The sequence below is a fragment of the Mesocricetus auratus genome, unplaced genomic scaffold, assembly GCF_017639785.1.
Source record: "Mesocricetus auratus isolate SY011 unplaced genomic scaffold, BCM_Maur_2.0 Super-Scaffold_100707, whole genome shotgun sequence".
Lineage (NCBI taxonomy): Eukaryota > Metazoa > Chordata > Mammalia > Rodentia > Cricetidae > Mesocricetus > Mesocricetus auratus.
The window spans coordinates 8,902,612-8,919,948 of NW_024429269.1; the positions used below are offsets into that span (position 1 = coordinate 8,902,612).

General features: G+C 41.1%; 1 protein-coding gene and 1 pseudogene across 2 annotated transcripts in view; both read left to right on the forward strand.

Annotated features, from left to right (window-relative positions):
* Positions 1-17,337, forward strand: part of Cdadc1 (cytidine and dCMP deaminase domain containing 1) — a 30,736-nt gene that overhangs the window by 12,035 nt on the left and 1,364 nt on the right. Inside the window, exons 6-10 of one of the 2 annotated variants that reach the window (XM_040740633.1) lie at positions 2,280-2,329; positions 6,983-7,152; positions 9,950-10,139; positions 13,937-13,997; positions 14,876-15,174. In XM_040740633.1, coding sequence (XP_040596567.1) covers positions 2,280-2,329; positions 6,983-7,152; positions 9,950-10,139; positions 13,937-13,997; positions 14,876-14,904 — 500 coding nt within the window. In that variant the 3' untranslated portion in view covers positions 14,905-15,174. Of the gene's footprint in view, positions 1-2,279; positions 2,330-6,982; positions 7,153-9,949; positions 10,140-13,936; positions 13,998-14,875; positions 15,175-17,337 lie in introns of those variants that run through there. The other variant, XM_040740632.1, reaches the window with a different exon arrangement.
* LOC110341869 lies at positions 10,146-13,930 on the forward strand (annotated as a pseudogene).

Consider the following 17,337-nt stretch of genomic DNA (forward strand, 5'->3'; position numbering starts at 1 on the left):
CTAGTGTGGCAAAGATCAGAAGGTAGCTGTGGACAATGCAGGTCCCTGACCCTGGCTACTTTCTTCTGATAGAGGAGGGATCTTTTTATCAGGCACCCAGCAATTTTATCAGGTGTTCTGTGAAGCACACTTAGATCAAGACCAATGTTAGCATAGAACTTTAACAAAAACTGACATGCCCAGGGGCCAGCTAGTTGGCTTGGAGAGTCAAGGGCCTTTGCCAAGCCTGACAGCCTGAGTTGCAGCCCAAACCCCAAATGCTGTGGAAGAAGAGAACTCCTACAAGTTACCCTCTGACTCCTACAAGTGCACTGTGACACACAAATAAAATTGTAAAAATTAAAGAAGAAATAGATGTGCCTGTAGGCATGAACAGTAGACTAAAGAATTCTCTGACTTCAGGCATCAACAAGCCTCAGGAATCTGTTCTGTGGTCACAAATTGGCCTCTCCTTCAAAACTGTGCAGAAAAAAAGTCCCTAAAGAAAAGTCAGATTATCAGGGAAGGGATAATTTTATAAGAATTACAGATATGGTACATGCCTTTAATCCCAGCACTCAGGGAAGCTGAGGCAGGAAGACTGCAAGTTCAAGGCCAGCCTGGGTTATCCAGCAAGATCCCATCTCAAAACAAACTGAAAGTCAAGAGTCATCCTGTCAAAAAGGTGGCGAATGTTCTCTTATGTTATCCCTTGCCAAGAAGCAGAAGTGCTGCTGATGGGAACATATTTCCTTATGTGACAAGGCCCAATCTGTCCCCAGTCTGAGACAGAGATGGTAGCTCCCAAGTCCTAATATAAGAAAGGTATTGGTGAAGGAGATGTGGCTTTTCATATGGAGAATTTCTATTTGGTTTGCTTTTTATTTATGCATGTATTAAGTACAGCTTTGTTTAGGTTTTAATTTTGAAGGTAATTATAACATTGTGGTTATAATTTCTACCACTGCATTAGAAATGAGCATAAAGCATTAATATATATTATTCCCCTGCATTAAACTATAAAGGAAAGGAACTTTGATACCAAATCTCATCGCCATCTGCTCCTCAGTGTCATATTCGCCTCCTCTTAGCACAACTTCCTCGTCCCTGCCATGCCCGCATTCAGCCTCTAGCTGCTTGAGGATGGGGTTGGCATCCCCTTCACAAGTCAATGTCAGTCTTTCACCTGCTTTGTACATGTGCAGCATTCAAAAAATGAAAATCACTTTCGGGGAATTCTTGATGAGATGGAGAAAAGGCAGCTAGGTTGGCTTAAAAGAACTAAATTTTATTTAATTCCATATCTAGAAATGGAAATTTTAACTACTGTTAGGTAAAAATGAGATCATGTATTAAAAAATGCTTACCAGAAAATACATATTTTGTACTATAATTTTGAAAACCTGAATGCTTCAGTTGGAAATAAGAAATAGTATTGCATAACTATAATTTTTTAAGTTAACTCTAAGGCATCCCTAGTGTTTTCTACAACAGTGACAGAACTTCTCTCTGTATTGTCTATAATGGAAAAGTAGATACCTAAATTCACTTTGATGGAGAGCTTGCAACTTGAAGGAAGTTGTAGGAGAAGACAGTTGTTATACTAAACCCCCAGCAATATAAATGGCCCTGGGTAAAGGTACAGATAATTCTGATTTTTTTTTTCTGTAGATGTACCTATTTTGTCTCTTGCTGTGATTTTGATAAAACTATGGTTTTATAGTTCATGCAAATTTGTTTTAGAAATTTGAAACTCACCTTAATTTTGAAAAACAAGACCTTAAATAGAATTTCTACTTAAACTTTTTTTTTAACAAAATCATTTCCATAAAGTCAATTTTACATGATTAGAGTGTTTAAAAAGTTAGAAAAAGACAAACTTGATTTTAGCGAAAGACTTTTCCACTAAATCTATTCGTTCAGAAACTTCCTATTCATTCAGCTTCTTCATATGTTAGTTGTGGCCATTTATATCCTGACCTATTAGGCAGAGTCAGTGATGCTAGTCTGTTGCCACTACAGCTTGGGTTGAATGTACCATTGCCACTTGAGAGGTTGTCACAGGGACACCGTGTGTGAGGGTGGATGGTGGCCCTGCCGTGTCCAGTTAGTTGGTACCTCATTCCCATTTCCATACCTAAAATAATTTATCTCAAGAGTTTTCTGTAGTTAGGACAAGGGGTTGCTGCTGCTGTGTTTATGATGTATGCTGCAATAAATGTGTTTTTATGATTTGGGAAGAATAGACTCATGGAACTGACAGCGTTGATTTTTACTGAGATAAACATTCTGTCTTTCAGAGGATCATAAAACAGGAGTTGGAGCTGTCATTTGGGCAGAAGGGAAATCTGTAAGTATGAAGAGAATTATTTAACTATTTAACCTGGATTGTGTGTAGTCAGTCTTCAAGATGCTGCAGTTTGATGTTTGAGACAGAGCCTTATTTTGTTGCCCAGACACTGCTGAGCTCAATCCATCATTCCCTCCACCATCTGAGTGATAACAACTACAGCTCATGCTGTCTAACCTGCTGAGTATTGTATTGTATTAACTAGTTGATATTAATGTTTTTGTATTAATACGTTTTACAAAGTTGTATAAACGTCTGCCCTTCCCTCAACAATTTTCAAGGTTCATCCATTTAGCACAGTACTCAACTGTGAGATGAATACTGCCACAGTGAGCCCTGGGGCAATTTAAATATTTTTAATGACTTTTTAAGAGAGGAAGGGGTTTACTTCAGCTTAACTCTCAGGTCCCATCCCGTCACTGAGGGAAGTCAGGGCAGGAACTCCAGGGGTGACTGAGGTAGACACCATGGAGGAGTGGTGCTTACTCCCAGCTTTCTGTCGCATGCTCCTCTAGCTTTCTTATATACCCAGTGTCACCTGCCTAAGGATGCACTGTCCCGCAGACATAGACCATCTAATGGAGGCAGCTCTTCAGCTGAGGTTCCCATTCCAGGGGACTCTAGTTTTGCCAAGTTGACTAGAAAGTAGCCAGTCCACCAGCTCTCTCTAATAACATGAACTCTTTACCAACCATTGATGCTTTGTCATCTACACTCTCCTTACCTGAAACTTTAAACCTACTCGCTCTGTCAAGCTTCATGTTCTTCTCCTTTGTTGCACTCTGCTGTTTCTCACTGAATGAGAGCATTGAGCAGTAACCATTCTACAGCTCAAATGCCATCCTGTCTTGGAATAACCTCCACCAAACAAATTATGTATAATGTCTTTAAATTTAGCATCAACCAAGTTCTCAGGGTATGGGAAGAAAACAGCCATACTTTTTCTATGATGTCACAATATCGGCATCTGGCCTAGCTCCTGCTAGAATCTATGATCCATAGGAAACGTTATAAGCCAGGCCTCACTAATTGTTTTGTTTCTTAGCACTTTTGTTTTTGTTTTTTTTGTTTTTCAAAGCCCTTTTGTCTTCCAAGGTCCCACCAGAATAGCCTATCATGCTCTACTTACAGTAGTCAAGGAATTTTCTAGCCTAAAACTTTCCCACATTCCACCAGCAGACCAATTCTAAAGCCTGAGAGCCACATAATAGGGTTTGTTATAGCAATGGACCCAATTATCAGGTCCAGTTCTCTAAATTACACTTTTCTTTAGGAGGGAATATGAATGTCACAGCACCTACATAGATATCAGAAAAGAACTTTTGATAGTCATTTGTCCTTCACTACATGGGTCCCAGAGATGACAGCAGGTGCTTTGCTGGCTGAACCGTCTCACCAGCCCAACAATGGGGATTTAAATATCACATTCTCTGCTTTCATGACCTTGTAGGGAGTGATGGAAACAAAGAAGTTGAAAGGACTACCATGTAAGTGTAATTATGACTGATATTGCTAACTCATGGAGGAGGACTTGTACTCTGTCTAAAGAAATACTGGAGATGCTTCTGCAATTTTGGAATTTGGTTATTCTTGAAGAATGAGTGAGAGGTCATCAGGAGAAATCAGGGCAGATCAGGAGGAAAATGCAGAGGCAGGCATGGGAGAGAGATGCTGTAAAATAGATGTGACTTGGCATACTGGGTGCCAAAATCCTGTGTAAAGTGAGTATAGCATTATACTGGACCATGGGGAACACTGTAGACCTATGAAGAATGTGGACTTTATCCTTTAGGCAGTGTGCACGTTCCCATAGCACTAACCAGTAGAAATTAAAGCCACCCATGTAAGTAACTTTACACTTTCTAGGAGCTGTGTTTAAAAAGTAAAATAGGCAAATAAAAGTAAACGATAAAGAAAAGAGTTAAAATCAACCTCAGTGTTCATCTGCTAATTAATAGATAAACAAATGTTTGTAACATGTATTCTTCCTGCCAGCTGCCTGGGTTCCACTGCTGTCTCAGTCCCCAAATAACACACAGGACACTGTATTAATAATGAAGCTGTTTGCCGTTTGCTCTGGTTTCTCATTGGCTAGCTCTGACTTAATTATTAACCCATAATTACTAATATATATTTTTATAAGGTCTTATCTTTCCGAGGACACCCTCCTGATGCATCCTCTCCTCCTGGGAGATCACATGGCTACTCTCCACCCTTGACTATATTTCCCAGAATTCTCCTCGAATCCTAGTTCCACCTATCTTGCTTCCCTATTGGCCAACAGTGCTTTATTTATCAATCAGTAAGAAAGACATATTTATAGAATGACATCTTCCATCAAATGCACACATGCACAATGGATGCCGTCATCTGCAGCAATATGGATGTTAAGTGAAATAAGGCAGGCACAGAAAAGAAATTTGATTCACTGTGTGTGTGTGTGTGTGTGTGTGTGTGTGTGTGTGTGTGTGTGTGTGTGTGTGTGTGTGTGATGTAAATGGCTAGTAGAAGTTGAGGGCCCAGTGATGATTATCAGAGATTGGGAGAAGCAGGAGGGTGGGGTGTGTGAGGTTGATGTGAGGACTAAATTACTGTTAGCAGTAAGGAGTGCCACGTACTGGTGGCCATTACATAGCAAGCTGACTAGATGATAGATGATAATCATGTACTACTGTATATTTCAAGAAGAAACAAGTTTGAATACTGTCATCATAAGCAGTAGGTAATTAATAAATAGATAGGTTTAATCTGACATAAGCATCCCATGTACTCCATAGATAGTTGTGAGGTTTTCATGGATCAGTTAAAAATAAGTAAAACATATTATATGTATTTAGTCAATTTAGTAAAAAATATCAAAACATTTCAACATATAGACAACATAAAATGATTAGTAAATGGTCTACATTTTTATATCAGTCCTCAAACTTATGTGTATATTTTGTATTTCCAACATCTAATTTAGATTAACCATGATGCCTGGTGGCTATTGTATTAGACAGTACAGTCCAAGAATATTATAAATATTATGTTATGAAAGGAAGTTGGACAAGAGGAAAATAGAGATTAGATTAACAAAAAGGAATGATGAGAATTCAGAGTTATGATTTAGGAGGAACCAGAATTAAGAAGCATTTAATAACTACCACCCTACTGGTAACTCCTACTAGAATAGGTTCTCCACCAAAAGTTCTCATAGCATTTGGTATGATTCCTACATACACACATCCCCAATTAAAGTTGCCGCTAGTCCCAACCTGTTGCAGGTAAGGCTCATGCAGGTAGCTATTTGGGTTGCAGCTGTGTTAGAGCACCATACACCTGGCCTGTGACTGGAGCTCTGGTTGATGTTAAGTGGATGCTCAGCAAGATACTCAGCGTAGCATCTGGATATGCACTGCTTTGTGGGGAGTTGTCTCTGCTTACCTGTAGTATTGAAAGGTGTGTGAGGTTCAGTTCAGCTATGTTACTAACTGTGGCCTTGAATGGTTAGTCTTTCTTGACCTCAGTTTTCTGACAAGTGAAATAGGTAGTTTCAAGGTTAAGCAATGGAAGCAGTGCTGGGAGTTATTGTTTAGTTGTGGAGTGCTGACTCTGCATTTTTGAGGCCCCCGAGTCTGATATCCAGTGAGTACTTACATGCATACAAATAGTTAGAAAAAGAAATGAGAGCTGCATGATGTTTGGCATTTGGTAAATAGGACGAACTTTTTGATGAAATATTTGACAGCTTTTGTTGGCTCAGATAACAATGATTCTTATTATACTTTACAATGATGTATCTACCTCTGTCTGTCACATCTATAGTGATTGCTACCACTTGCATACTTAGTGAGATCTATAGCATATTCTAAATTATTATAGACACTGTCAGTGAGCAGTTGTCATCCCAATAGTTGATACAGCAATGATATTAACACTAATATACCCTTGATCAAGAGAAATAAGAGTCACCAGGTGAGTTCTGTGGTCGCATGTTCATATGATTTTTAGAAACATGGAAGGTTAAAGGAAAGTTCATTTTTTATTTTCAACTAAATCACAGTAGCACATTTTTAGCCCAGCAACAGAAATTGTTCAAAATATTTTTATGTTTTCTGACTTATTAACCAGTAGTGTAATACAGAGGGTAAGAATTCTTAGTTACTTACAAATACATCTGTATTCGTAGCAGTCTAATGTGTGCCAAAAGGGGGGTGGAAACAAAGTATAAAACATGGCTTTTGATCCCTGGAATTTATGGTTTGCTTGGAAAGAACTGTCTAGGTCAAGTAAAATCATTTATAAGTTGAAGACAATGTTTTTCATTGCTAACGTTGAAGACAACCTTGAGGTCACCTAAGGGTAGTGGACATGAGAAGATCTGATACTGTATTCAGTTTTTCAATCTTATTTATTATTTGTGATAGGGGATATATTGCATAAAGACGCACAGTCATTTTCTCCTTTCACCGCGTTGGTTCCAGGATTGAACTCTGCTCACCAGGCTTGCTGGCACATGCCTTTGCCAGCTCAGTCATTACTCCAGCGCAGACCTTATATTTCCCAGGGGCTCCATTTGTTGTAGAAATGTAGTACACCTTCTCTACATGAACTATGAAGGCCAAGTGCCTTTCAGATTGCTGACACTCACACACTCGCTGACCCTTGCAGAGAAGCTGTGATGGAACTGGAGCTATGTACTTCGTAGGATGTGGTTACAATGCCTTTCCCGTTGGCTCTGAGTATGCTGACTTCCCCCACATGGATGACAAGCATAAGGACAGAGAAATACGGAAGTTCAGATACATCATACATGCCGAGCAGAATGCTTTGACATTTAGGTATGAGATATTTTTAACCTTCTTTCCTTGAAAATATAGCAGAGATTGATTGGAACTAGTTTTCTTTTGTTGCCATTTGTCTGTCTTTTAAAACTGTTAAGAGATGTGTTCAGAAATAGAATTTTGATAAAGCTTGGTCCTGCTCCTAGACTGGAGGTTATGGTCACAGATTTCCCAGCTCTTCCCATTTCTTCAGAAATTCTTGCTACTCTCTCTAGTAGCAAACTATTGGAAGTTTGTCCTTAGGGACTTGGCCAGCTATTTCTTTTTGGATTGTTTTCCAAATTTAGAGTACTTCTGTTACATTTATGAAATACTGGCTTGGTTTGGGTTACTATTGCTGTGATGAAACACTACGACCAAAATCGAGTGGGGGAGGAAAGGATTTATTTAGTACACTTTTCTACATTGTGATCTATCACTGAAAGAAGTCAGGACAGGCCCTCAAGCAGGGCAGGAATCTGAAGGCAGGAGCTGATGCAGAGGCCATGGAGGAGTGCTGGGAGGAGGAGTGATGCTTCCTGGCTTGCTCCCCATGGTTTGCTCAGTCTGTTTCCTTAGAGAACCCAGGACCACCAGCCCAGGGTTGGCCCCACCCACAATGGGCTGGACCCTCCCCATCAATCATGAGTCAAGAAAATGCCCTACAGGTTTTCCCACAGCCTGAACTTATGGAGACATTTTCTCAATTGAGGCTCCTGCTCTCCAGTGACTAGCTTATGTCAAGTTGACATAAAACTAGCCAACACTCATCCAGACTTTATTATTAACTAAAGTATTTTAGAGAGCCTCTGTTTGAGAGGACTGGGGCAGGATGTCTGCTTGAGTCAGTGTCGTCTGGATACCTGACAGGGAAGCTGCACCCAGGAAATCCCAACAATGTTGTTGACGGAATGGAACTTGAACAGTTATACCACTAACTGACATGTCAGTGAGGATGGGGAAATTCTCACAGGGCTTCATCCCCTAGAAGAGCAACAGGCAAGTAATAGCTGTGAAGAGAAAGAGAAGTCTTCTCCATGGATGAGCCCTCTGATGGGCTCTCCAATCCTAAGAGCTCAGCCCCAAACATATGAGCAACACTAAATGACCTTAGCAGGTTGTGTTTATAAACACATGTGCACATACACACACACACAAAATTAAAATGAAAGAATAAGAGATCATGAATTTGAGGAGTGGAAGGAATTAGAGAGTGAAAGGGGGAGGAGTATGAGGTACAGAATCCATATGAAATACTCAGAAAAAAATTGAGATGCTTTGTCAGAGATTACAGCTAGAGCTCCCTCCTTCTGAGGTTAGCTTATGTTTGCTAAACTCCTCAGCACCTACCACTAAGAGGGTGGGGCCAGAGTACTACAGGCTGAGTAAGACATGGCTCCCGTCCTGGGGGTGCTCCTGAGCAGGGGCATGTCATATTAGTTATTTCTCATGTTGTGTGACAAGAAGCATCTTTATGCAAAGGGATACAGTGGATCATGGTGGGGAAGGCTGCTCAGGTTCTCTCTGTAGTCAGGAAGCAGGGTGGACAGAAAGTGGTGGGGCTTACCTATAAAATTCAAGGCCAGACACCAGTGACCTGCTTTGTCCAATGAGAATACACTTCCTAAAGTTCCACGACTCTCTGAACACACAAGACTCAAACCACACATGCAGATAGGTTCTAGCCTCCTAATGTGTAGGGCTTCATGAGGCAGGCAGTGTTGTGGGCATCCAGCTGCTGTGGACAAAACAGGAGTTACCCGGGAAAGCTGGCATCTGAGCTGGGCTGGAGCGGATTCCTGGGGACATGGCTTCGAAGGGAAACCACCCTAGAAGAGGAGTTCTCATGTGTTACAGCCATTCATATCCAGTTGACTAGAATGTAGAGTGAGACAGTGTGATGCAGGGTGGGGTGGGATGGGGTAATGGTGAACCCTGAGTTTAGACTGCTGGGAGGCAGTTGTGGGGGTGGGGGCAGGTGTTCATAGAGCAACAGTGCAGACTCCTTAGGTAGCAGGTCGGTTTCGGCACAATCTCTGTAGGCTTCTGCTGTCTTCAGCAAGTCAATTGGGAACAAAGCTCACTCAGCAAGATGGATAGAGAAGGTGCATATTTGAAGACAGCTGACTGAGGACAGTCAGTGCACAGGACCCCGAGCTACAGTCCTTGTAGCCACAGGAGAGCCTCTTTAGTCCAAGTTACCATAGCGCACACCAAGAATATTTTCTGCTTCACTCCCATCATCTGCAGTGCAGGTTCACTTGCTCTATTCTGTACAAAGGTTATACATCATATCCAAAACATTTTTTAAAAGTTATGTTGGGGAGGTTGAGAGAACTGTAGCTCAAAACTGGACATCAGTACTTACATCAGTTAAGGAAGCAGCTATCAGTGTATATCCTGGTAGAGCTTGGTCTTTCAGCTGCTGTGGTGGCTTAAGGACAGTCAGACAGGTACTCAGCTCTTGGGGAACTGAACCCCATTCTCTAATACCATGTAAAGTGCATATCCGGAAAGGACCTCCCTCTGTGTCTGCACTTATTTCTCCCTCCCCCATTGTCTGTTCTCACTTCCTTTTTACTATGATGCCAAACGTACCACTGGCTTACCTTGCAATCAGTGAATTTCAGTTACAGTTATTGTCATATTTTTGCATATTTTGGACATTTGCTAGTTTAGCAAGAATATGATTTGATCATTATTCGTAATACTGCAAACTTGTTTTACAAAACCTCAAATGTAAAGTTTAAGGATTTCTCCAAAAACTCACTTGCTTTTTCACAATAGCTTTTGTAATATTTTATAATTTTTATAGGTGTCAAGATATAAAGCCAGAAGAACGCAGCATGATTTTTGTGACAAAATGCCCTTGTGATGAATGTGTACCTTTAATTAAAGGTGCAGGCATAAAGCAGATCTATGCTGGGGATGTGGATGTTGGAAAAAAGAAAGCAGACATCTCTTACATGAAGTTTGGGGAGCTTGAGGGTGTTCGCAAATTTACAGTAAGTACATGCATCTTTCCCAAAGTGTACTTCTTGTTTGGTAACCTGCTGAACATTGTGAACTAGTGATTCTCACTTTTTTAGGACTGTGAGTGACTTATCATCATTGAGTTTATTTTTATATATACAAGTTACCAAACTATAAATGTTCACCCGATGATCGCTGCCCTGCACATGTGTTTACAGCTTTACAGAATTGTGCATTGACCTTAGAAGTCTTGATGCATCTCTCTGGGCTTGGAATGGTGGATAGAAGTGCAACTAATTTAAGTATACTCACACCACACAAACACACTGTATGCACATTCTCATGAGAGAAATTGCAGAAAAAGGACAATGTCATACTGTTACATGAGGTTTTCTCTGGCCTGGCTTGTTTCCTGGCCATATTTCCTTGTGGCCTTAAGGTCCAGGCCTCTTACTCCATCAGGGTCTACATTGCATCTGCTCAACATCTCCGCAGAGAAGAAAGATTTCCTGCTTCTCCCTGCTTATATACTGATTCTACCCTGCTGTCACTGGCTGCCTGGATCACATGGCAACTTCTCTTTACTATGTTTCCCAGAATCCTCCTCAACTCCTAGTCCCACCTATCTTGCTTCCCTGTTGGCCAACAGTGCTTATTCATAAACCAATAAGACATACATGTACAAAAGACTTCCTCCCATCATCATACTTAATATTTTTTAAAAGGGATAGAGGTGGTTCATGGAAAAGTCAGAATTTTTGACATACTTCTTTCTACTTAGGCTTTTAAAAAGGGTTTTACTTTGGAATGCTCTCAAGCACACAGTAAAGTTGTAAGAATTCTGCAAAAAATTTTCCCAGGTTGTTGACTGATAACAAATTGCCCTCTGTTTCCACAATGTGATGAGCATGATAGAGCCACAGAATCAAGAATTAAAGTGAGACCCTGCTACAGTGAATGCAAGATTCCAGCCAAGGTTCCTGCTACCCCAGTGATGGTCTGGGAGAGCTATCTTGTGCAGGGTTACAGAATCCCCTTTGTCACCCAGGGCCCTATCCTGGCACCTAAAGCCCCACTAATAGTCTAGAATGTGCAATGAGTAGAAAAGTTTATAAAGAACTGTTTAAAAATTTCAGCCTTATGTTCCTGTTATATACTGTTTGAGCATAGAGAGCTAGAGCATACATGTACTGTACACATGTGTATGTATGCTATTAATGCAATATATGCTCACTATAGAAGACTAGGAACACTTCAAAATGTGTATTATTCTGTAACTTATAAATACCACTGCCAACATGTTACTGTATTCTATGTTGTTAAAAGTTCACAAAAGATTAATAATCCAACATATCCAACCTGAATACCTAGCTTATATAATTATTTCCTTTTTGGATAACTACATTACCTCTATTTTTATAGTTATAAAGAAACCTTTCTACAAATATTTTGAAATGAAAGTTTAGAGTTACTGATATATACTGTTGTTGCTCAAATTAATAGATTTTGGTGGTTTGGTGTATTTCAAAACATGCCTTTGTTTTGAAAATTTCTTATATAACTTCTTATATTACACTTTTAAAAGTCATATGTGTGTGTGTTATGTGTGAGCTTATAGATGAACACTCGTATAGAGGTCAGAGATTGATGTCATCTTTCTCTATTACTCTCCATCTCGATTTCTAAGACAGGATCTCTTTCTGAATCTGGACCTAGTGAATCCCCAGCTCTGGGGTTACAGGCACTCACCACTGTGCCTGGCATCTGTGTGGGTACAAGAGATCTGAACTCAGGTCCTCATGCAACCAGCACTTTACCATTGAGTCACCTGCTTACCCTGTTGTCTCTTACTTGGGGCTAACCTGAGCCATCCTATTTTTAGAAGTGACTAACTCAGGCCTTCTTTAGCTAGTGTGAAATTTAGTAGGCTGGCTGGAGAAATGGCTCAGTGGGGAAGAGTGCTCGCTGTGCAAGCATGAGGACCTGAGTTAGGATCTCTGGAATTAACATAAAAACTGGGCATGAGCAAGAGTGCCTTTAACTCCAGAGCTGGGTGAAAGAAGACTCAAAGAGAGGAGATTTGCTAAGGATTGCTGGCTGCCAGGCTGGCTGAAAAACGGAACTTCAGGTTCAGTGAGAGACTCTGTCTCCAGGGAATGAGGTGAAGAGCAACAGAAGAGGATGCTTGACATCTCGTCTGATCAGTACATGGGCATGCAGACATACACATCTGAAACGTACACACACACACCACCTCACCACCAACAACAGCAACATCAAATAACACAGACATCTACTCTCAGAAAAATTTCTGCAACCATTGCACCTTCATGGAGCTCAGTACCAAAGCCAAGATGGCTGTCATGGGCCTGGGTGCCTAGAAGTCTTCCCCAGACCAGGTCAAGAAAGCCAGGAAGGTGACCATTATTGCATTATGTTACCACATTGACTGCACATGCTTATATAACAAGAACGAAGAGGGAGAAGGCATCCAAGGTAAGATCAAAGAGAAGGATGTGAAGTGAGAAGACTTCATCATCAGCAATTTGTGGTCCACCTGCTTTGAAAGAAAGCTGCTGAAGGAAGCCTTTCAGAAGACCCTCTAGATCTGAAACTGGATTATTTGGACCTCTGTCTTATTCAGTAGCCATAGGGACTTCAGCCTAGAAAGAAATTGTTCCCCTAAAATAATAAAATCAATGTTCTCACCAGTAAAATAACCTTCTTGGGCATGTGGGAGAACTGGTAAATGAAGAGTTAAATAAAGTCCTTAGTGTCTCCAACTTCAACTACCAGATTGAAAGGCTCCTGAACAAACGTGCACTGAAACATAAGCCAGAGGACAACCAGGCTGACTGCCACCCACACCTCATCCTGGACAGGCTGATCTAATACTGCCACTCCAAAGGTGTCAGCATCATAGCCTATAGCCCCCTGGGCTCTCCAGACAGGACTTCGGTTAATCCAGAGGACCATTAAGTACTAGAGAGCCCCAAGATTGGAGAGACTTCTACAAAGCACAGGAAAAACATCAGCTCAGGCTCTGATTTGGTTCCATATCCAGAGGACTGTGGTAGTGATCCTCAAGTCTGTATCACCAGCACACATACATACATGAGAACTTTGACTTCCAGTTGAGTGAGGAGGAGATGACCACCATCCTCAGCTTCTACAGAAACTGAAGGGCCTGCCTGCTGCCTGAGACAGTGCATATAGAAGAATATCCCTACAACACAGAGTATTGATGCCAATTCATCTGACTACCTGGTGGATTCCCTCTTTGCTAACACACACCTCACTCCTCTCAGATCCTTTTAGCCAAGTGTGTCTGATACCATGCTGTGGCAGGCTTGATGGAGGACAAAATCTAGGTAATGCAGTATTTTAATTCTCATGCTGAACCATGGGAAGACTGTTGCAGGGAAATGTGACTCAGAAATGTTTCTTCCACTAATATGATCTGGCCAAATGTTTGTCAAACACCAGGAACTCTGATAACACTGGGGATATAAAGATAAAATAATAGAAATAGCAATAGTAACAAACATAAAGAAACACCTCGGTAGGTCCTAGAGTTAGACAGGCTGTGGTGTTCAACATGGGTGTGCAGATTCTAACTCACCCCGTGACACTTCTCTAGTCTTTTATCACCTACAAATCTGTTTCAGATGATCTCCTCTGATTCAGTGTCATTCAAGGTCAGTGTCTTAGGCATGTACACATAGATGTGCTAACTCCATTTCTTTTACTTTTAAACAAAGCAAGGTACTGATATGCAGTTTATTAAGTTACTTTAAACATATAAATAAAGTGTTTGTACCTCCCACAGTGGCAGTTGAATCCATCTGAAGCTTATAGTCTCGACCCAAATGAGCCCGAAAGGAGAGAAAGTAAGTATTTCTAAGTGTTCTGTTGAGGCTGTGGTGCTGAGGAGAGAGAGCGAGCGAGAGTCTAACATCAGGTGATGGACCCATGTGGGTAGATCAGGATATTCTTTTCTAAAGATTAGGTTCAGCACTCAGTTTGTTCATAGACATGTGTGCTGTATGTGAGAAGCGGTGTGAAGCTCTGCTTGCAAACTACTCCTGTAATATAAACGACTGTACAAACTGAATGTGTAAGCTGTGTTTGTTTGAAACAGTGGGCAACAACACTCTTCTATACCAGTGCAAAAGCTGCTTGGGAGAGAGAGAGAGAGAGAGAACTATGAATACTTAATGCGGTGTGTGCGGGCATCTGTGTTCTTGCAGAGTAAAGCCACAGTGGCCCAGGCTGCTCGAGTTTGGAAAGATCTGTTAGATCAATAACCTAATTAAGCAAAAGTTACCACAAGGAGTCACTAGTCTCCACATTTATTAATTACATATTAAGAAAAAAAACATATTGAATGTAATCTATCTTTGAAAGTTCTTAAAATTCCATAAGTGCATGATCTTGAACATCATACTTTGCAGTTTTACTTTGAAATAGTAGCTTGGTTGTGATTGTGTAGAGACTCCTGTCTATTTTCTTAAGAGCAGCAACCACTTGATTATTTTTTAAAAATCCAGAAGTACAAAGGTCTCTATGAAAACTTGAATGTCTTATTTATTATTTACAATCTGGAAAAAATACATAACTAATGTATTTTTGTTCAAGATTTTATTAAGAAATAAAAGATGTGACAGCAAGCAAAGGTGTTTAAGGGCCAGTGAGAGCGTTGCTGTGGTTAGGGAGAGAATGTAGAGTGCTGCTGTAGAAAGACGTATTCCTTTGTCTGTCCATTAAGAGCATCTGTCCATCAAAAGATCCCTCTGAGAGGGTGCAAATGAACAGAAGACATGTGCCACTTAAAATCAGCTAAGGGCCCGTGTCCAGGATGTCCCACACCTGCGTCTCAGGAGGAGGAAGACATGCCTGCAGGTGACGTCGAGAGGACAAGGAAGGCTGCTGGTTATCAGGCAGTGTTCTTAATCACCCAGGCAACTGTGTGCTGCTTGTGACAGTTCATTAAGCTCAGCTTACGTTTTGATGCATTTTTAAACAAGAATTTTATACCAATAAATGATATTCTTATTTCCTTTTCAATTATGGAACAGCTTCTTAGTGTATAATTTACTTACATGAATTCACCCTTTAAAGAACAGAACTACTGGACCTTTGTACATTCAGAGCTATGTACCCAGCACCACAGTGGTTCATTACTGTACAAAGAAACATGATACCGTTGTAGTCACCAGTCCTTCCTACCTCAGCCTAGTCAATGCTAGCAGCTTTATGGATTTTTCTCTGCTGACCCTTTCATAGGCATGAACTTACACAGTGTGTGGTTCCCTTTTAAACTTGGAGGTAGGACTGTGAATGACTGTCCTAAGTATCCTGTGCTGTAGAAACAGCCCAAATAAAGCACTTTTTAAAAACAGACTGTCAAGATAGAAAAGGAAATGTCCAGAGATCCGTAGTTCCCTCAAGAAATAAAGGTAGGAGGGACATGTTGCTAGATTCGGAGTAGCAAAGTACGCAAACACTAAAGTCAGAGGTGACCCAGGACAGCCGAGAAAGCTGCCGAAAAAGTCAGTGGAGATGTGCTGAAAGGTGGGGAACTGAGCCTGAGGCTGCTTTCAGGCTTTCAGCCTTGAAGGCCCTGGCTTCCACTCAAGTGCTCCCAGGAGTCCCTCAACAGAAGCAGACGCAGTCTTCTCTAAGGGGAAGCAGCATCAGCATAGACTCACGGGATGAGACTTGACATCATAACTGACAAGCCAACAGATGTTAAGGAGAGTGGACTCCATGCATGGAGTGAACAAAGGCAGCCAGCTCTGCAGTTAGACCTGGGGACTTGTGCCGGAACTACCAGACAGGGTAATTGTGAGGCATCTACATGTACTGACGTACACATTTAATCTCTGCTCCAGGGAAACTGAGACAGGAGGATTGTGTTTTAGGGGTACAGCATAGTCAAAAATGTGAACAAAGGCCGGGCGTTGGTGACGCACGCCTTTAATCCCAGCACTCGGGAGGCAGAGGCAGGCGGATCTCTGAGTTCGAGACTAGCCTGGACTACCAAGCGAGTTCCAGGACAGCCTCCAAAGCCACAGAGAAACCCTGTCTCGAAAAACCAAAAAAAAAAAAAAAAAAAAAAAGGTGAACAAAGTATTCTGAAAAAGGATCAGACAATTTTGAAAATGAAATGTGGAGAAATGAAAAGTAGTTGTTAAACAGTAGTAAGGTAAGCTGCTGGTTTACAATAGGCACACTGTTGATATTTGAGGGTTACATCAGAACAATAGACTACCTACTGCATACTGCTGGCAAGTGGGTTGCTCATATAGAACATGATGAGCTCTTAATAATACTCAAGACTAAATCCCAGGAAGTAAAGAGTAGAGGAAAAGATAACTTAAAAGGTGGGATTTTTTGTTTAAAAAATTCTAAATATTGTTTAGGACACAGATAAATGCTGAGTATAAGAGAAAATAACTGACAAATTAGAATACGTTCCTAGCAAGGACTTCATAGCAGCAGAGACAAATGTCTGATAATCAATCCATGAGTAAACTCGCGCATTTTCAGAGAACACAACCAAGGGTGCCAGGGCCTAGTGAGCAAGAGTGTTCAGAGTTGCTGTGTATGGTGGGCAGAGCTGGAATTTTAAGCCACATTGTCTAGATTAGAGATTATCTGTAAAAGTCCACATGGTACATCCCATGGCCCAGCAAGTCAGCTTGTAAGTATAAGCCATGGAGGAACTTGTGTCGTGTATCGGTGACAGAAAGTTCCATGTAATGTTGTTCTTCAGAGCAGATGCTGGAAGTGGCATGAAAGTTTCTCTTAAGAGGTTAGATTCTTAAAGAAATATGTAGTGTATTCACACAGTGTGAATCTACTGGGAAGTGACATAAATGATCTGTGGCTACAGTAAACTGCTGATGACAAACGGTAGAATATTCAAGAAGGCTGGATGTGGTGGCGCACGCCTTTAATCCCAGCACTCGGGAGGCAGAGATAGGCTGATCTCTGTGAGTTCGAGACCAGCCTGGTCTACAAGAGCTAGTTCCAGGACAGCCTCCAAAACCACAGAGAAACCCTGTCTCAAACAAAAACAACAAGAAAGAATATTCAAGAGGAAGCCAAGCAGTGCATTGTTTCACATACATGATAAAAGTATTTAAGAAGTACCTCTGGGTGAGCTGAAAGGGGTCAGGCTGAGAAGTCAAAGCTTGTGGGAATTAGTGGTGGTAGAGTTGTTTT